General features: G+C 32.4%; 1 protein-coding gene across 7 annotated transcripts in view; it reads right to left on the bottom strand.

Annotated features, from left to right (window-relative positions):
• Nucleotides 1-2,228: 2,228 nt before the first annotated feature.
• The window catches only part of LOC132726272 (tolloid-like protein 1), an 86,567-nt gene continuing 66,490 nt past the window's right edge, over nt 2,229-22,305 (bottom strand). For 5 of the 7 annotated variants that reach the window (XM_060711563.1, XM_060711568.1, XM_060711565.1 and 2 more), the window contains exons 4-18: nt 19,741-19,861; nt 19,306-19,484; nt 16,637-16,870; nt 14,094-14,342; nt 13,572-13,685; nt 13,086-13,231; nt 10,789-10,984; nt 9,728-9,850; nt 8,671-8,843; nt 7,767-7,950; nt 7,275-7,400; nt 6,496-6,837; nt 5,927-6,104; nt 4,988-5,060; nt 2,229-3,977 (exon numbers count right to left, since the gene is read on the bottom strand). In XM_060711563.1, coding sequence (XP_060567546.1) covers nt 3,816-3,977; nt 4,988-5,060; nt 5,927-6,104; nt 6,496-6,837; nt 7,275-7,400; nt 7,767-7,950; nt 8,671-8,843; nt 9,728-9,850; nt 10,789-10,984; nt 13,086-13,231; nt 13,572-13,685; nt 14,094-14,342; nt 16,637-16,870; nt 19,306-19,484; nt 19,741-19,861 — 2,600 coding nt within the window. In that variant the 3' untranslated portion in view covers nt 2,229-3,815. The remainder of the gene's footprint in view (nt 3,978-4,987; nt 5,061-5,926; nt 6,105-6,495; nt 6,838-7,274; nt 7,401-7,766; nt 7,951-8,670; nt 8,844-9,727; nt 9,851-10,788; nt 10,985-13,085; nt 13,232-13,571; nt 13,686-14,093; nt 14,343-16,636; nt 16,871-19,305; nt 19,485-19,740; nt 19,862-22,305) is intronic. The other 2 variants (XM_060711564.1, XM_060711569.1) reach the window with 1 other exon arrangement.

The raw sequence follows: 22,305 nt of genomic DNA, 5'->3' as shown, positions 1-22,305 counted from the left end.
TTTATTTCTACCGATGGATATTTATTTAAAACAAGTTTTATGTTTGTCATTAAGGCAGCATGCCTCCTGATTCATGCTATTTTTCATGTAAATTCTGAAAATATATTTAAAAAGTAAAATATTATGAAGTGAGCAAAAGTAAATAATTTACATTGTAAACTGCCCTTGTAAGCTGCGTAAATAACCTAAAAGAGGTCAAATTATGCAAAATTAGCCCTTACTGCATTAGTAACAGTAGAAATTTTATAATAAATACAGCATATTGGGTCATTAATAGCAATTGCATGTGAATTATTACCTGAATATAGAGTCTCTTAACTTTTCTAAAATCTTAGTACATTTTTTCAAGTTTGAACGTCTTGAAAATTTTTGGCTCGTCTTGAGGCATGCAGCATTAACCAAATCGGCCAGCATAGCTTAATCTAAAAAGAAAATTTTAAAGCTGGAAAAACACTACGTACTTTTTACAATGTTAAATAACAATGTTTTTGACTTCAATAAGTATTTTTATGTTTAAAACTCTACACACTATAAGTGGTCACAATTATTTTGAATTTGACCGAAAGGTGAATGACTGGTTAGCAGGAAATCTCGTGCTGAAATCCTGGAGTAAAGTCAGGAGCATTATATCATGTTTATACCTAGTTTTATCTTATAATAATCATCCCAATAACCTTGTGATAGTTTGCACCAGGAACAATATCTGGAACATGTGATACTTTCTTTATATAACTTTTTTCATGTTGCTGCAAAATGAAGATTTGTAAATATGAGCATGAACTCATTGTGCCCTTAGACAACAGTTATAACTACTCTCGAATCTACAGTTTTCTGGAGATGTGTGAAGTTTTCTGGTCTCTATATTTAAGCAGGATTGGATTAGTGATCATTTACAAAACTTATATATACATTTTAGAAATGTTATTATAGTGAGTACAAAGAAACTCAGAAATTGAATTCATTGTAAGCATGCCATCTGTTATATTGTCTAATAAAGAAACATATTCTGAGTTCCAATCTTGCATATGTCATTACACATTTTGCTAATAAAGCGTCACGACAAAACAACAAAGTTGCGACAGCATGGATCCGCCAGCCTCCATCGCGCGTCTATCAGATCATGCTGTCGCTATCATTTCACTTTAGTATAAGCGACAGCATGGATCTGATCAGACGCGGATGCGCAGGCGGTCTGGATCATGGTCAACCCATAGTGTTTGTCATGACACGCTCATATATTTTAGCTGTTTTCAAGCCCTTTACTGCCAAAAATAATTAGGTAGTTAAGATATTCGATTGTTTTCACCAGACATTAAAATTCCTTACCCCGATTCACGAGAACTCTGTTATTACAGTCAATGCTTTCTATTCCTGTATATATGTAATATTTCTCATTCTACCAAACCTTAACCGTTCTCACCAAGCATTTGTGTTACCGACTACTTTTTTCATTACCACCAAACCTTTTTCTAGTATCGCCCGTTACCGCAAAACCTTCTCCATTACCACCAAGATTTTTTCCACCCACTTTTTTCACATTATCGTTCAACAGCACAACCATTGCCTTTACCGTCTGACCATCTCAACTACTAAAAACCATTTTATTGCCGACACCTATTTCACATTACTTGTAATATTTCGCCGTCAACACAGAGCACTTTTCAGCTACCCCACGAAATTTTCACCTTTACCCCCTGCATTTCTTATGACCGATAATTCAGGTCTTTTTTACCGTAAGGCATTCCCCATTACCATCAAACATTTAAAAATAACATTCCTGACATTCCCATTACCACCACATTCACCATGTCCTTACTATTACCGCAAATGCGGGGTCGATGCCTTCAAACCACTTGTCCCTATAGCCGCTGTAGATCCGAATCTCGCCAGGGCGTATGAATTCTTTCATTCTTTCAAGCTAACCAACTAGCTTACGGAACGTCGGTGGTTCTACTCGGGTGCCCGATCGTGCCTGAAATTATACACAGAGGAGCACCTGAGGTCTTCCTTCACCAGTAAAGCTGGAAAGTCGCCGTATGTACCTTTATTGTGTTGGTGCAACGTGAAATCCAACAAAAGAAAGAATACCGCAAATGCAATAGTAAAGGGCTTGTAAATAGCATAGCTTCATCCGGTGTCCATAGTTCCATAACCATGATAAATTTCCGGGAAATGTTGTGGGGAAGGATTTTAGTAAAACAATTTCATTTAACACAACAACATTCAAACAACATTTAACTTTATTTTTTTATTTATGTTAATAGGTAGATCATTACATAATACTTAAAAACTATAACAATAAACTGTAAACCTGCATCGTTTAATTCAATACAATGAAAATAGATAATATGGTATAGCATTCACATTATATAACTAATTTGGATGGGTAGAATTCGAAATGCAAAATGAGTGCTTGCTGTTTTGATTTGCACGGAAATTGTTTGAAAAGTATAATATATAATGTATACTATATACATATTTATAAGTCTAGTTATTTATATTAGTTTGTAGACCATGGGTAATGCATTACCTCCACTTTGAAGAGTATTCAAATAGGCTAGAATCACTTGTCAACTATATTGAAATTGAGGGGCGTGGGTTCTAACCGCAGAGGGGGCAACTTTTTCTTTCTTTCTTTTTTTCTTTTTAACATTATTTATGTATCTCTCAGATACCTTATGGAAGAAAAAGGTGTTTGATTTAAATTATATGATTATTGTAGGTATTTATTTGCTAAATAATGCTAAAATTTAAAGCAAATATGATACCAGATATTTTCAAAGTTCAATAAAATAAAAACTACAAGGTAAAAGTATTTTATATTTCGCCTGATTAACCAATATACCTTTAAACAAATTTATGAAAACTTTGAAACAGCCCCTCATTGTGGTAAATTTTAGGGACATTTTGAATAAGTCTTTTTGTATAGGGAAATGCTCAAATTAGTGTTTAAATCGGGTTGGGTAGGGTAACATTTATATATATATGAAAACATTTTGTTTAGAAACAAACATTTTGCTCATGCCATTTGTTACCTGAATGTTATTATTTGTTTCTTAACAATGAGCAATAGGAAAACATTTTTCATAATGATGATATTATAGATTATTTAGAGTTTCCTCATTTCTGAAAATAAGCCCTTCTAATGGCAAAGTTTTAGTTCAGAAATATATCCATAACTCATTAACCACACGGTAAATTTTATTTAAATTTTGCATACAGGTGACCTTGAAGACATATAACTGTCCTATGTTGTCAATTTTACAGTTCCATATAGTGCCCACTATCCATGGTCTACCTTATTTAAATAAATTTACTGAAACTAATTTTATGCCATGAAATATTTTTTTTGTTATCGCAGAAATTCATATCAGTTGTAAAAAAGAAAGTTTTGTATAAAAGTTAAAACTTAACATTCTTATGAAGTAACCGCACGCATACACAAATCAAAATGGCAATTTCTACATTCTTCTACACAAAATCGATTTTCTTTACACGTTTTTTCACTAACAACAACTTCGACCAGCTTTGTGATCATTCACCACATTCTGTCGATACAATTTTTCTAAAAAATAAATAAATATACACAACCATCCGTTAACCACTCATTGTTTTAAACAATAATAATTACATGACTACACAAATATGTTCACAAACATCCACGGTTTATTTCTCAAAGCACGCGCCAGTCGTCTGCAATTAGTGGGATTCACGCGCTGTACTTCCGGTCCACTTGATTGAAGCGAAGAACACTCGTCGTCTGCTTCTAGTTTAAAAAAAATATTTCTTCGTTCAGAAAAGTCACGTCTCCCCGTTTAGGTTTGGAACGGCAACGGGACAGCTTTTACATTATTGTTGTGTTGATAAGCTCGACCACCCTCTAAATAGACGGCAGAGAAACCTTTCCAATTGATAGTGTCGTCAGATCGGAATCTGACCAATAAAAATTGTCCAGTGGAAGAAATTTCTGGAGGTAGCTGCAATTAAAAAAAAAACACGAGTGATTTAGAAAAGTAAACAAAATATTATTGACGCTTTAACCGATTACATAAACTTTAAAAGCTTTGGTAAGTAAACTTGTGTATCTTCAAATATAACAAAAGAAAGCTTTATGAACCACACTTTTGAAAGCAATATACTATGGCATTCTTTTATTTTCATTCATTTAGTTTAAAATCTAGAAAAAAATTGTCTTTTCTTTGAGGCAGTACACAGTTTCGCTCCTTTAGTTTCAAATTTACAAATAAGAGACAGTTTTGAAATTGAAGTGGATATTTGAGGTTATAAATATTTAAAGTTACTTTATTTCAAGTTTCAGTGACTATCATTGTGTTTCAGTTGTTTAGTAATTCAATTGAATTTAGTGGCGTTGACCATTGCATTTTTAGAGAGTACCTGTCGGATGCGAATGTGTGGCTTTTTGAGCTAGCCGGTGAATCAGCTCTTCAATTTAAAGGATATTCAGAAGATTTAAAATAGTGCAAAAGCTAATTGCATGTGCCCCCGTGTGGATGTTATTTCCAGATAGTGCATTAGGAAGAAACACAATATTTTAGCTTGTGATTTAATTTTGGGACGTTAATATATTTTTGTTAGTTTGCGAATAGGGATAATCCACTCTTTTTTGTCGTTGATTTTCGCGACCAAAACAATGAAATACGCAGGGCTATGTGCCAGAAAACTAGAAGGTGGACATGTATTTTTAATTGTTTGCTGTGAGATACACATGTATATGTTAATTATGAAATGCATTTATTTTAGGTGTATGATTACATACTTGTGTGTTAGGTTTTGATTGTGACACAGTCAGCCGTTTGCCGAGAAGCCTTGAAAACTGTGTATTCCCCCCCCTTACTTTTTCAAGGTGAAATTGACCATTTGTACAGACGACAAATTTACAACAAAGGCATTATACGTAACAGATGACAAACACCACCGATTCCCCATCCCCCAACTATTCAGCATATTTTAACCTGACCATACTTACAGTGCTGCCGCAGTATCGGCCAATCAGCGTGTCTGTATCAAACTGACCGTCAAACACTTCTACATTGTCATATCTGAAAATAAGATAAAAAAGTTAAAATGTTAACTGTACGTTAAAGACTTGTTTCTTTTCTAAGGACCATTTGAAATATATAGAATTGAATTAAGCACTAAGGGTATAAATTGAATGAATATATCGGTATACAAAAATAAGTACTTGTACTCAAATGATATCGCATTTCAAGGGTCACTCAAGGTCCCCGGATCAAAATCATGCATTTCTTTTTGTGTGTGGAAAATAATGTTAAGCCTTAAAGATACATTAAGCTTGAGAAAGGAATATTTTTTCCTCGTTTTGTAGAAAGGGTATATGTGTTTTATAATTCTGTAATGATAGATATAGAACATGCGAGTTGTTTATATCCTGAAGAAAATAGTGCTGAATGTGACATAATTTGTCGTAAAGGAAGCAAAATGTAAATAAAGTGGTACTTTAAATTACATACACAATACTTCTTAGTTCAGACCTGATGAAGACTTTTGAGTCGAAACGTTGTATATTTTTCAAATAAAATAATTACATTTTTAAATTGAAACTGGAGTTGATTTCTATATTCAAACTTACATACACATTACTTATAACTCTAACTATAATAATTGCAAAAAAGGAAGAAGATTGCTCAGCTTCATTTCCAATAAATAACTTTTTGGAAAACACCAAAAAATAAATAGAGCTTTTGAGAAATAAAAGAAACACATTTTTGATGATTAATAAGCCTTTGATTAACATGAAGTGCTGTTTCAATTGTCTTGTTTCTACTGAAAATTGGTTTGCAACATCTAGTATTTTTCCTTATACTTTCCTTTGTCTATTTAATAGACAAACGATGTTCGTTTTTTATTTTCTTCACTTCAAGCATTATTTACAAATCTTACTTACCCGCAATCTGTTTCATCTTCTATTTCAAACGCGTTAAAATAAAAGTCAATTTTGTAACCATCTCTTGCTTCAATTATCCAATCACATTCCAGTTTGTTGTCATAATTCTGGTCGCCATAACGGGCATGAGAGAACAACTGATTTTGTCGGTCTGTCGCCTCTAATTTACCACCACACACTGCAAATAAACAGTTATGTATATGGAATTTCCTGCTTAAAAATATTTTTTTACAATAAATACGAATTATCCAACCGTTTTTGATATTAAAAGACATGATTCCAAATACATGTAATAGCAATTGACTTATTACATAACAATAGTAACTCAATACTAAACGATAGATGGAATATTCAGGTTGAGAGAACACTTTGTCAAGTTTTCTTTTTAGAAATACTTGAATTGTAAATTCATGATGAACTATTTGTGTATGATTGGCGTGGATTGAATTTACTGAGAAGTATACTTAGACAAGACAGCAATACTTGTGTCGTTTTTGCAAGCTATATTTAAGAATATGAATAATTTGTACAGTTTTATATTCTTGAATATAAGAGACCTAAATACATACTTGTAGTGTGTGTAGCATGGAATCCCTTTCGTTGTACAGAGGCATCCGAATAGAATACTATATATAGTTCATTTCCGGTTGATATAACCTGATGTGGAATTTTAGCGCCGCAGAATCGTCCAAGACTCGTCGCGTAGTTGCTATTTCCGTCGAAAACTTCAATATGGTCGTATGTACACTCCTGATGCTGTTCGAGCTCAAAATTTTCGAATATTATTTTGATTCTATGTCCATTTACTGTGGAGAAATGCCAGACACAGTCTTTACGGCTGGGGTAAAACTCTGGCCAATTGGGACTACTGATTTCACCAGAGGGCGCTGTAATTTCATGCTGACAACCACCTGAAATAGAAAATTATGTAATATTTGACAAGATAGAAAAGAACTCCATAAAACTTATAATACTAATTCAACAAAACTGATTATTTTGGTAAGTAATTTATCATACAATACCCAGGGAATGTAAATCATTTTGTAAGTTCTTTTAACTTTATGTTTTTATTAAATTTAGCTAAAACATACTATCACCTATAAATAAGGTTTATAATGAAAAATCAATCACACTGACTGAATCACTCAAAACTATCAACATTTGTTAATATAAGAGACTAACGAAGTCGCAATTTCATTTATTCATATTAAAGTTTCTTTCTAACTCAACAGTTCTTACCAAATCAGCCTGCTCTTAAATTTTGCTCATTTATGGGGCCATGGCAAGGAAATTGTTAAGTCTAAAACAATCTAAATATGATATCGAAGGTATTTTAATCAACACTCACCTTCTTTGCAGTCATGTTTATTTTCATGAAGGGTAAATCCATTATGACAGGCACATTCGTAACTACCTACAGTATTCTTGCATATATGCTGACAACCGCCATTGTTCACTGCGCACTCGTCCTTGTCTTAAAAGTAACAAATAAAAACACAATTTAGTATCGTTAATTCTCGTAAGACTAACAAGGTTTATCATTTATAAAAAATCTATGTAAAATAACAATCATTCTTTACTTTTCTTATAATCATCAGATCGAACACATGTCTTCCTCGAATTCATTTTCGTTCAATCTTCCTCAAACTGTTTTGGCCGTGTAACATTTGAGTAAACTAGCATTATATATTGCAGCAATATATAAAAAGTATGTCAGAGTGTAACACAAATTTGCACACACGTTTTAACGAATTACGATTTTTCCTTCATTATTAAAAGTTATTAAGTAAAAATAAAAACAAAAAATGCCCCGAAAACAAAACATTTTTCAGTGTCTTACCTGTGAAGAAAGAAGCCAGAAAGCCAGTTTTTTGTACGGAGTTGTCCGAGTTGAATTCTATAGTTAGTGTGTTACTCTCCGATGTTATCGGCATGGGTAGTGTGGACCCACAATACATTCCGTTAATCACAGATTCAGGCCCGGTACCACTTGTTATCTTCACGTTATCGTACTCACAATTTTGCTATTAAACAACATAAAAAAGTAACATTGCATGAAACTTCAAACATTAATGCACACATTCTAGACAAGTATTAGCAATTTATAGTATTTTTTATTTACAGAAAAAAGCATAAAACTTGTTTTTTTATATTCTTGATAACCAAAAAGCCATGACATGACAACAATCAGTTCCACCAAGCAAAATGCATTTTTTACAGCTAAAATACAGACTACCAATTTTGCATGCTGCACAAACTAACTCTGATTTTACTTTAAGCAATTTGCAAGCATTGCGCATAGGCTTATCAAGTCCGTAAACGAGTCCGTTTTGTACTGAGTAAGGTAAAATAAAATCTCTTACCATAAAACAGAAAATATGATATTTTTTTATATTCTTCAAGAATTTATATCAATAAAAGAATGAAATGTTACTGATAAATTGTATAAGATAAAGACACAAATATTATCACACAAAAAAAACGAAAAAAGAAAGATCATGAGTCATCACGTTAAAAAGGGACCGCTTGACTTTCTGTGATAAATTTAGATTTGATACAGAAAATATATTATATTTACATGTATGTATTATTTTAGATTACTTTACATGCGTCTTTGTCCTGCGTTCATTCAGCATATAAGCAACAAAGCAGACGAGTCACTAATACAAGAAAGGATTTTCTACTTTTGACGTCATTTCCGGACATCAATCGACATGATGGCCCCCTTTAACGTGACGACTTACATTTATACTAACGTTATTTCCTTCGAGATCAAAATGAGAGAAATTAAGTGTTATTCTATATTGTTCGGGTGCTTCTATTTGCCATACACAGTTCTTGTTGGGCGGATAAAGTTCCGGGAAGGACGGACTTTGTACTGTACCATTTGTGTTGTCAATGTATCCACCGCAAGCATCTGAAAAAAGAAGAATATGGCAGCATACATTGTTAACAGCAGTATCTTGAATACACGCTTGATAATTGCTTGATAATTGCTTGATAATTGCCACTTAATCGTTGTAATAAAATTAATTGAGCAAACAAAACATGATTGAAAAAGTATTATTGTAAGAGTTTAATCAAAATTCATTTGACTATAAAGTTATTTTGAGACACACGGGAGACAAAATGGCAAGATTGTTTGCAGAGAACTCTTGTGGATAACGATTTTGGTGCTTCTCTTCCATACAAAAAACACCAAAAACAAAACAAAACAAACACAACAGAAAAACAACAATTAAAAACAGTCCTAAGAGGCATCATATTTTCGTTTGATATGTTAACATTATATCCAACAGTTAGTTTTTAGTTTTTCCTACGTCAACATTTATAAATATAAAGCTTAGCGAATTGTATGTCCACATGTAAATGACTTTAACCATCTAAAAAGAAACCTTTGGGAAATACAAATTACTTTCCTCGATAAATCTGTACATAACATTTTCTCTGATTCCTTACATTCTTGTACTTATACTATTATAAATACTTAGAAACTGTCACACATCTATCCCATTCCGATTGAAATAAGCTCCTAAAAAACGCGAAGCTAAAGGATCTGACAGTGACCGAATGGAGGTCACATTCTCGTGACCTTTCAATAAGCCAATCAGTGACCGCTTTCGCGTTTCAGAAATAGGATCTGTTTCTATTTTTAGTCATTGAAGGGGATATCAGAAACGTACGATCTGAACTTATTTCATGATTGAATATATATCCCTACACTTTAATCAAAGCATCAAAGCTGTTTCCATGTCTGTTATATGTTATAAACTATTCCTTAGAACTTTGATTATCATTTACCTTCACATTTCTTTCCATCCGAATGAAGCTCATATCCGATTCTACATTCACATTTGAAACTTCCCAGTGTATTGACACATTCATGGTCACATCCGTGTTTGTTGGTTGCACATTCGTCATATTCTGAAATTATGAATGGAAACATTAGTTAATATATTAAGTAAATGGCTGACAAAATTCATACGAAAACGCGGGCAGTGCTAAATGTTTCACTCAGTCTGTAGAAAAAGATGGCCACCATTTCAGTCGACCCCACATTATTTGGCTCGCAAGATGATAGGTGGCGTTTAACTTTTTGTATAATTATACAGTAGAAATGCATTCTTTTCGAATATATGGTAAAAGTAAAAATAAAACAGTTTATTTTGTTCATTGTGGTAAGGCAACATATACGATTTCCGTTTCAAACATTTGTGGCAGGATTGTTTTTAATCATTAATGTCATTAACTTGGCAATAAATGTAACACTCGCCCTGTTAGTGCGTAGAAATCAGATGAAAATAAAAGCTTTATAAAGAGATATCAATCGGTAAGAAGTAAATAAAATAAAGATATTCTTGAAATATTTCGCAGATGTTTCTAAATGTGCTGAATGACAGCCAGAGATTGCTTTCCCAGAATGCAATTTGCGTAATCATGGTACTTTTTGTTTTCTGTCGTTTTTTTCGAATTTGTAATGTTTTTTTTTATTTACAAAGTATTCATTTTGTTATACTCCACTTGATTATTGCAGATGTCAAAAATATTTAATAATATGATTATTTTAAAAAGATATGAACACATTGTATGTATCAATATTTATGATCGTATATATAAGCGTTTATAATAATAATAGTGATGATGATGATGATGATGATGACGACGACGACGACAATTATTATTATTATTATAATTATTATTATTATAATTATTATTATTATAATTATTTTATTATTATAAGATAAAATTGAAAAAAAACTTAGTCAAACTACTAATTAATGGGTACACAAATCGAGTACAAAGTGCTTTACAAAGAGAACTCTTTAAACAATCATTTACATCTAAATATAATCTATATTTACCCTTGACGAAGCTGGCAGCAAAACCAGCCTTCTGTACAGACCCATCGGACACAAACTTCACATATAATTTGTTACTCATCGACTTGATATCCTCTGGGATTTTATATCCACAATATTTTCCAATGACTGGCGACGTGTCCTCGTGGCCGTCTCGTATCTCGAGGTAATCATAAACACAATTGTCGTGATTCTCGATCTGTAAAAGTAATTTTAGGAAACATTTTCAGTCCCATGACTTTGCTGAAGTATTTCTATGTAAAGAATAATGATTTATTCGATTTTATTAATGTCTATACTCAGAAGAGTTATTTTATTCCTTTGACATCCAAAATATCTTGTGAGTGGAATGAATAATATGCATATGATAGTAGAATAAAGAATAAACATGTGTTAGTAGAATAAAGAATAAACATATGATAGTAGAATAAAGAATAAGTAAACGATATAAGTGTCATATCAAAATTAATCAAACGCTCATTAAATGAAAAGTGCAAACAAAGCGTCTACACCTTTAAACGAGATATCAGCTGAACATTACGAGATTTAATGATAACTTGATTTATTCAATAAATTTGGGAGTTTCTGAAAAAGGCTTTCGCTATCAGTTTAGATAATTTGTCATTATATTGCTTAATGGCAAAATAATGACGTAAACCCTATACAATCTATTGGCTATCTTCACACACTAATTATCTTATTTATTTCATTTCCCAAACAGATATGGTCGTGGCAAACCTCCACCTCAGCATTTTACTGATCAATGAAAGTGCAAAGCAATAATAATGCGGTGTATAAAAGATATCTTTCCAGAAATGAACGGTTTTTTGCCTAGATTCGTATCTTTGTTACGGTTGCAAAGTTTGTTTCTTAAAATTAGATTTACAAAGAATTAGATCTTCGTGGTATATAACCGGTGTTCAACATTGAATCGCCGTGGTGAAATGTCTGGCACGGCTTGATGCTCGCGATAACGCTCAAGATTTGCAGACCAGATTCAAGTTAATAGGTAATAAAACATGTAATGAAAAACGCTATCCGTTCGGTACGCCAAACTAAATAATCATCAAAATTGATGTATTTTTGTTCGATTCAAGATTCCCTACGTTTTTACAAACTTTAAACAGAGGAATGTGATACGACATGCACGTGCAATTCACGTGCAATTCGCGATGCATTAGATAGATACAAATGCCTTTAATCACTCAAAACATCTTAGAATAACGAAAAAAAATTGACGGATTTAAAGTGTCAAACTTTTAAAAAAAATAAAATAAGGATTGATTGATATGCGGTAAAATAATATTTTCCAAAAGCAACGAAAACAAGAATTTGATCAAATTATTGATACATTGATATACGTGTGGGACGATCTATTCGTCGGAATCATAGATATATAAAATTTACAAAACTTTAAGTTTTCAAATATGCAGAAAAGCTTAAAGAATAATTCGATATAGTAAGTATGGCTGCGAAAAATTTCAATAAATGATACATCCTCGGTCCCGCTCTGTTATATCCGAACTTATACAAACACAAATTTTGAATTCAGGAAAATAGGATAATAACTTTTTTCAGGTCAATAACGGATAGGTTGAACACAAATAATTCTAAATTCTCAGTTATTTCCATACATTTTCTCTGACAGAAAAGAGGTTTTACTTTGATATTTAAAAAGATTTACCTATGCAAAAGACCATCTACATTATTTATTAATCTAATTCAAGTTCATATTTTCGCAACAATATACAGATATAGAGAGACTTCTTGTCCACAAAGACAACCTTTTGCAGTTCTCTTCACAGAGTCTTAGTACACATTTTATACAGCCGACGAATACGAATACATAAATCAGGCACGTATCTTAAATGGCTAAAATTTTAATGCACATGAAATGACTTAAACTTAACTTACCTCAGATAACTGTACATTTTATTTAACCTACATCAAATTACTGTAAATTAACCTATCTTAAATGACTGAACATGTAATTTAACCTACCCCAAATTACTGTAATTAAACCTATCTCAAATGAATATAATTCAACCTACCTCAGAAAGTGTAGCTTAACCTATGTAAACTGAATATTATTTAACCTACCCCAAATTTATACAATTAAACCTACCTCAAATGACTGTAATTTATCCTACCTCAAATGACTGTAATTTAACCTACCTCAAATGACTGTAATTTAACCTACCTCAAATGACTGTAATTTAACCTACCTCAAATGACTGTAATTTAACCTACCTCAAATGACTGTAGTTTGACCTACCTCAAACGATTGGAATCTAACATACCTCAAATGACTGGAATTTAACGGCAACAGAAAAGTCTTCTGGAACGGTTATTTTCCAGACACATTCTTTGTTTGGTTTGTAATCATCCGGGTAGTTTGGACTTGTCAGCTGACCTTGCTCTTTGTGTATTTCACCGCCACATATAGCTGAAATAAATTAATTCTGGTTATTAACCCATGCATTAAAACAACATAAATAATTATCTTGAAATTGTCATTTAAACATTTTCAAAATTGTAGTCAATAATATTTCAAAATTGTAGTCAATATTATTTCAAAATATGTCAATATTATTGTAATATTTAAACAACAATGTAAGGGGAAAATTCATGTAAGTTCAATATTAACTTCATGTAGATCTATTATATTTTTAAGAATATCACGTAACTACCGAAAGCTAAATTTTTACGATAAGATTTTACATAAAGTCAATTATAATATCTTTATTTCTAGAAGTATCACATCATATATCTAATTATAAATATACCTTCATATTTAGCCTCAAACCCCTTTCCGGAGCCTGTACTTGTCCTAAACTCCACCCACATCCGACTGTCTGTTGAGATCAAAGTGCCTGGAAGTTTATCTCCGCAAAAACGTCCTGAAAATTAAATTAGATAGAGATAAAATATCAAATAATACATTTCAAATTCAATTATAATAGCAGACGACGAGACTCCCTGTCCCGATCTATAGGAAAATATATCTGATCTTGTTTATTTCAAGCGTTCGTTAATTTATTAAGCTGCAAATTGCGTCTTTGAATTGTTCTACAGTAAAATGAGCTACTTTTTGACTTAGGTAATGAACATTTCAATACAATGTTAAACACATGAAAAACAAAAAGAAACTATTCAGTGTTTTGAACTCACCGCATAACAAAAGCTAGTTCTGTTCAAATTAAAATTTCATCTTACGGAGTCAAAGAGTCAACGAAATTAAGAGATGTGACTCTTTCAGTTAAAATTGTCGAAAACAATTATATGTTGCAGTCGTCTGCCTAGCTTACCAATGAGTTTTGACATGACGTAATGTCCGTCCCTTATCTCGAGGTAGTCTGTGTCACATTGTTCACCTTCTACATGGCGACTAGAACTATCAGTATGACGACCAGTCACTGCTATGTCAAGGGCAGTTATATTTAGAACAATTTTCTCTCCATGCGTCGCCGAGATTCTCCATTGGCACAATTCCTCCTTTTCTGGTGTTGGTGCGTGGGAAAATTGACCAATCGAGTCTTGAAGGGTTCGTCCGCATGCTGTAATGTTTAGATATATCTCATAGTTACGTCTATTTCTACTTTTGTATATAATTGAAAGTTAATTTGCAATTGTCAAAATTTTTCTTGATTAAGTTTCATCAAGATATATTAATTACATTTACGCAGTACTTTATCTTAGTATACATGTATCTAGCTAGCTCAGGGAAGTTCGCGTCCCGACTTGTGTCTACAATAATGCACGGAAGGCTAACGTGGTTTTCCTCCAGCAGTAAAAGAGAAAAACGGAATCCCTAAACAACGCCAAAAACGACAAAATTAAAAATGTTAAAGGTTCATTTTGATTGAGCCTGTTCATGGACTGTACGTGAAGGTGCAAGCTACCGTCCATGCCCCCTAGCACCGGCTTAAGCAGATTTCAACATTTAAAGCTGGAGAGTCGCAATAAGTATGGCCATTAGTGTGCCGTTGTTGCTTTATAAAAAAAATTATAGAAACCGTTTTAAGTGTACAGGTTTATATTTAACTTGTAATCCGATAATCATTCATTAACTGCTTTCGTCTTAAAATTAGATGCTATTAAAATTTCTTACAACATCATGTTAACCGAAGTTCTTTAATCTGAAGGAAAGCATAAACAATGTAGAATGGACTCTTTGATCCCGAAGGACTAAGAAATCGATTCAATTATTTGTTATGTCTTCAAAACCAGACATTTACGATTTTAATGTTTTTGTGCAACAAAATTTAAGAGAACAAGTGTCTTACATGTTTTATGAGTGAGGAAGACATTAAAGCTTAGTAAACATTATTATAAGATTTTCGCAGTATATACAAGGTGATGTTATATAAGATGGAGGAGAATAATTATCGAATTTCGAGCGATTAAGCGGCGGGAAAATTGGGTAACACGTGTATTCGTAAGTTGAATTTATCTATTCATATAGGAATTTTTGCAAAGAAACATTGCCCTGCCCATAACGAGAATCTAATAAGTTGGTAATACACCTTGGTGATCACGTTCAATGTTCTTTTCTTATGATAAATACTTTCAAATTTTCACTGAACATCAACATGTTAAGTAGAACAATATAGAAATGCGGTGATAGTCAAACTCGTCTGTACAGACCTTAGAAATGATCTTTGTTGACAAATAATTGCTAGAATCAAGTCATACTATATTAATAAACCAAATGAGGAAATTAAGATACTGATATTTAGTCTCTTCTTGATCTATTATATAGATGGCTCTTAACATATGGATAACCACATGTTATAAAGATTTGGAAGTGTCTGAGTTTGCGCAATACATGAAGAAATACACGCCCATGACGGTATGACCTTTTCTTTGCTTCCCGAAATGATAAGGAACACTTGTTTAATGCAAAGATGACTTAATAATCTTTTTTTTCACACTCTCTGTTGGTAAAATTGTTCGGTTTATTTCTGCCAAATGCATCAAGGATGTTATATAGAAATTATCAAATATGATGTTTTATGATTTCAGTGATGTATTTCACAACCCTCCCATGTCATTAAGTCTGTAAAAACGCTTCGTCGGCGCTCGGGGTATGTTGATCTATGAAGAATTTACGTATAAACGCGTATAAAAGGTTTGGCACGGGTTTTGCGGTACAATTGCCTGATTTGTTTACGACAATCATTTTCTGTTTTGAAATGTTAATTAACTCCACAAATATCGCGCACTTGAAGAACACATACATGAGTTACCTGTTACTGAGCATAGCAATCAATGAATGACGTATGCACTCTTTACAGCTTCTAATTTGCACGTGTATCATGTAAGATGAGTATAGTTTTCAGTATTTCGGCCCTTTCCGTAAAACTCCGGACATATTCGGTAAAGTATATCGAATGACATTATTCTAGGTGATTAAACGTTTGGCATGTACAACCGATTGGTATCAAAGATAAATTTTAAGACTTATTAGGCCTATATACATGTCTTATTATATTAATATGTATTTTATATGTATTTTATAAAAATGCTAGATTTTACTTGGTTAACAGCTTTGTTGTCAACTACCTATCAAACGGTAAAGAAACACTGACTGATAATTGTAATTACTTAAATTAGACTTATTCTGGTTCCCGAGTAGCCTCTTATTGTTTCAGTGAGTATTTGTAACATTCAGTTTTAGTTGGAGAAAAAAGTTAGCTTGGTGAGTTAGATATATAATTTGTTTGTATAAACGGAAAACTACGAGGTTCACGAGAGGAATGGGGCAGATGTGGTGAGAAACAATTCTAAAAAGGGGAAATCACTCGGTAACATTTAAGATTTCCTAATTTTACAATTAAAAATTACTTACATGGACATCTGTATAATTTGTTTGCCTGAGCTATATCACCTGGACTCAGTCTCACACGTTGACCTATTTCCGGTCGTACTTCTATATTTGGTTTTTTCTTTGGTAGTATAGTGTCCACGTATGTTGCACGTGCAAACGTGTTCCGTGCATAGTGCATAATGCTGCCATAGTCGTACGTTTCTCCAAGTGAGTTCACCTCCAGAGACGTTAATTTGTTGAAATTATATTGCTGACCTGAAACAATGTTAAACAATTCAAATAGATATATAAACCGATGAAATGCGGGAAGGAAATCATCATATGTAATGGTCTTTGATCTTCACCGCAATTTTTTCAGACAAACTCATTCTTCATTTCACTATGAGTCACATTTTCACCTGCTCTTAATTGAAGGGGGCTATATACATGTCAAAAGGCAATATGATTCTCAAGTACAGTTCATCATAAACTACAAAGACCCGCAGTTATGTTTGCAATTCCCGGCAAGTACACATGACGGAAAAAGCGGAAAGGTCTTATGTGACGAAAAAAGAAAGGAGAGAAAAGAATGGTAATAATTCCTTTGGAAGTTCTCATTCAATAATACTAACGTTCTAACGGTTAGTTAGCCGGTGTCTGTATTTTCTAATGATTGTAAGAATTCTCATCACATTTTACGAGACATAAAAGCGGTGTTAAGTAATTATTTAGGATGTTAATAATCATAGCGTCATACTTTTCGCCTTTTGATGGCCACTGGCATCTATATATCATAAAAAGAAATAATTTTCTCACTCTTTGGAGAGTGCGGGAATTATTTTCACCAATATGATGTCTTGATCCGCTTAATACGTTACGTACTTTTGCCAGATAGATGTATTACTTTAACTTCATCTAAAAAGTGCAGTTACTTCATACAAATGCAAAATAAAATTTCTGAATTGTTTTTCTATGCAAAATAAACCAATTTCTTGTTTAAGTACACTGCGCATGCGGAATGCTTTCGTCATATACGGAATCGTTTCGTACAATCTGGACAGAAACTAGGCATGCCCCGCTCCAAGTGGAAATTTGCAATACTCATTTGCACGTTAAAAAAGGGAAATTTACACATATATCCGCTAATAAACAGACAATTTTCACTCATCACGTTAAATTAACCTAAAATACTTAATTATCTTAGTTTTTAGATATGTAACTACATAAAATATACAATAATTTGTTTTATTTTGCACCGAAAGCAGATAACGCGACCTAATATGTAAATAGTTCTTTGAATTGACATAAATTATGCAAAAGATATGAAAATAGGGATGCATAATGTAACGTAACAGAGTGCTCGAGTAAATTTAGTTCACCAATTTTGCCGTGACTTGGTTATTAAGTAAAATATTTAGTCCAACGGGTTTTTTTTTCAATGAAGATCATCTGATATTATCCGTCATTAAATACTTATATCGGGATGTGCATTAGAGTCACTTTATGAACAAAGAGACTTGAAATTATTTCACATAATGACATACAATAGATGTGGAACAATTTAGATACCTTCTTTCATGTGAGGAAGTCAACCAGCCAGCTTACAAAAAAGTATCTTTATTCTTAAAATTAGCTCACGATTGCTTCATATAAATGTACGACAAAAATGTGCTCTAAATCCATAAAAAGGGTTTAGTATTCGTCCTCCTATTTTACATCAATAAGTACTTTCAGACTCAACGTCAGATCTAGGTATCAAAATTGTGACTTTTCAAATGGAAAGTTTGAAATGTTCAGTTTTTTGCATGCAGTGTGTCATTGTGTTTGTATTAAAACAAATGGTTTATACAAGGCATCGACATCTTTTTTAATAATCATCGATTTATCATTGTACTTGAAAAACAATTTAACAGTGGCGTAATTTGGTCAAATTAATTACGAACCAACAACGTTTCTATGCAAGTCTACGTTCCTTTATACAGAAACTCGTTAATACGCTCAAACCTAATGCATTTTGTTTAAAGCAGCAGACGTATTCTTTACAGCATTTTACAGTGACCGGTTAATTTCTTCTTCTCAGGCACCAACTCAATTAATTTGGTCGGCAGCACTATGAACGTGGTATCAAATGGAGACACATACATCATATTTGAACGTAAACATCACACGTAAAATATGTACAATGATTGATATATCTACTTCTGTATACCGTAAAAAGATGCCATGTCCGACAGATGGTCCACTTTTTATCGTCTGTTTTTTTGTTTTTTTTTGAAGATACATGTAATTTACTTTGTAACTAAACAAAGATGTAAAATAATGATGTTTTTTTCATGACTTTCAAAACACTTGTAATGATGTTCTTGTGGTACCTGGTTTCAGACCTTAAGCTTTTTTTGTCCTGCTTTATGTTATTAAGGAAGAACGTTTTTTATTTCAAAGTCAAACAAAAAATCCCATTTTGTTAAAATTTGTGGTAAAAACATGATTTATTTTTCATGTTTACTATATTTACCTCTTAAATGCACACATGCATAAGATGTGACGTGTTTATGCTTAAAATGCTTAAAACGAACGTTCCTTTTGTTTTAAATCTAACAAAATGGTATGCAATACCACAACTGAAATTGTTTTCTTTGATATCGATAAATTTATAATTGAACAAATAACATAGTATTAATTATCGAAAATTTTGTTTTATGCCAACTCACCTGGCATTATATTTTTGTAAATGATTTTCACATGATCGTCTCGGTCGGGTCTTGTATGCTCGTGCCAGAATCCAATCACGTGACCAAGCTCGTGCACCACAATACCAAATTTATCACAGTTTTTACCAATACTGATAGCTTGATTGCCGTTTCCCCTCTTACCGACGAAGGAGCAACACCTGAAAATTTGAAATATATGTGGCAACGCTGTTTGATTAACAAGTAAATAATGAGTAGACTATATGTTATAAAAATATATTCCAAAAGCATCTTGAACACCTTAACAATTTGTAAAAAATCTACAAATATATCTTAATCATTATATTATCTTGAAAATAGGTGTACATGTATATAATTGATCAAAGAATATTACATCGTATGTTTATGTTTAATTTCTTATATAGCACGAATATGCTGATAATTATATATGCTTACCCACACGGGCGTTCCGTGAACACGATGTAATTTTGATGTTCCGGTGTACGTTCTACAAAGGTGACACAAGTGTAATTCTCCCAGTGTCGCATTGCCAGTTTGAACAAGGCCTTATGTGCACCTGTTGACCAGAAAAAAATGCATGAAGACATCTTGTTTTAGCACATTATATATTTTTTAACTTTTTGATAATACTATTAAGCCATTGTTTATTAGAAGGTTACCTATGTTCATAAAATCTTAATACAAATTATGTCACTGACCGTTCAAGGACCATTATGCCATAGAAATGCTGTTGCTTTTATTTCTCAAAAGCTTTTTATTTTTGGTGTACTGTTATTAGTTTCAAAAGGTTACTCATTGACCAATTACCTTAACCATCTTATGCTTCGGTTGCTTTTTGGCAATTAGTAAAGTTATAGTAATTTAGTAGCTTGTATGACAGTCAAAACACTACTTTCTCTACTTTGTTAACATTTTGCTACTTTTATTACAAATTATTTCACATTCGGCACCGCTTAATTCTTTTAGGTGATAAGTATCTAACATTATTTTAAGCCATTTTCAAACGTTATAAAACTGATGTTTGCCCTTTCTAAAGAAGGGAAAAATCGTTTCTGTAACATAATGTGCTAGAAACTTAGCTGAGATATTAATGGCGTCATGTTTACCCTTGCAAATATAATAGCGCTCAAGTCAGAAAAAACCCAAAAACATCATTGTGTATTCAAATTGCCATAGTTTCTGTTTAACCAAGACCTAAAATCATTTCCTCAAGTAACCAAAACATCAGTAGAAGCAGCAGCAACAGCAGCAGTAGCAACAGCAGCAGCAACAACAACAAAACACCAGGAATTACTTATAGCGCATTCACATCATCACTTCATTTGCAGCCAAGTCATTGATGCGATAATTTGTGACCGTATTTTTACTTAATACTGACTTTAATTCTATTTTTGCCGACCATTCGTGACATTATCTGCTACTTACCACTAGTAAATAGCACAATAAGCAAATATTATGATGATTATTTTTCTTTTTTCAGTACTTGTGATGTTATGTAAATGGATATTTTTGTCATAGATATGTTTGTTTAGAAAATTGAAGGTTAATGTACCAGAAAAAAACATGTTTTTCTCTCATTCTTGATTAAATGTCATAAGCAGAAAAAATGCTGACTCTTACAAAATAGTCTAAACCTCAAAGGGGGACGATACTAATAATACTAGTTATGTACAAAATGACAAATTGTAGACTTATAATAAAAAATATGCTGAGATCTGTAACTTATTGACTGAATTAATTTAGCTAGGAAATGTAAGAACGTAAATTTTGATTTTTCTTAAAAATATTTTTTTTCAATATCATCAACAAATACTTCATTGTTTTGTATTGAGTTAAGACTGAACGACACGACGTTTATTAGTTTAATAAGTTAAAGCAAAATGCCTCTAGATTCATGCTATTTGTCGAGAAAATTCTGAAAATGTATTAAAAAGTAAAATATTGTGAAATGAGCAAAGTAAGTAATTTACACTTGTTGAATGCACTTACAATCCACGTTAATTAACAAAAAAGGGAAAGTTATGCGTTAGTAACGCAGTAGAAATAGTGTGATAAATACTGCAAAATCAGTCATTAATTGCACATTACTTGAATCTTGAATCTCTTAATCTTACTTTTCTGAAATCTTTAAGTTAGTACATTTTTCTAAAGTTTGAATGCCTTGGAAATATTTTGGCTCACCTAAAGGCATGCGGCTTTAAACTATACATAGATCAGTAAAAACTGCACTGCACAAGAAATGTAATTATTATTGCAAAAAAATGGCTCATTGTATCTAACAGGCTTTCAAAGGGACATACTAATTTTCTTTTAAAATTTCAGAAAAAGTCTGGTAGACTAACACATTGAGGAACTATTTATTAGATCAATCGTGATGCGCCTTTAAGCACTGCAATATCAACTTCTGATCTAGTCTACCAATCCATAGGAATGCAGTCAGAAATGTGCATAACTGACGTGCAAAGTCACAAATGTGGAAACTGCACGTGCAAATATTGCACGAATGTCTCTGGCATCTATTTATAAGCCAAACAAAGACGTACAGAATTTTTGTAATCCAATTATCAGACCCATTGATCTTGTTTTATTGTAAAAATGTAATCGTTGATGAAAAAGGTATACAAATATTGAAGTCTGTGTTAATTATAGAAATAAAGTGTGAATTATTTGATGACTTATGAATACAAATAAATGACAGACTAAGGTTAAACTTCATTAAGGTGCCTCCATTTATTAGTAACAAACATATTCTAATTGAGTGAGTGAAAATTGCTGTTACAATATCACGGAAATCTGGCATTTTAAGAAAATAACGATTGCAAACGGGAGTTTATCGACATTGTCCGCTTGTTTACGGAAATTTGCATTTAAATAAAGTACATACATGCCAGTGAAGAATCCGATCTATCTATTATAAGAAAACTTCCAAAATAAAGCTGAGACTTACACATCTATCTAAGCTCGTTGACTTTTCTCGACACTTGCCATATCATAAATATA

Source organism: Ruditapes philippinarum, unplaced genomic scaffold (genome assembly GCF_026571515.1).
Source record: "Ruditapes philippinarum isolate M1 unplaced genomic scaffold, ASM2657151v2 ctg1030_1_1_1_1, whole genome shotgun sequence".
NCBI lineage: Eukaryota > Metazoa > Mollusca > Bivalvia > Venerida > Veneridae > Ruditapes > Ruditapes philippinarum.
This window is presented reverse-complemented; position numbering and strand designations above follow the sequence as displayed.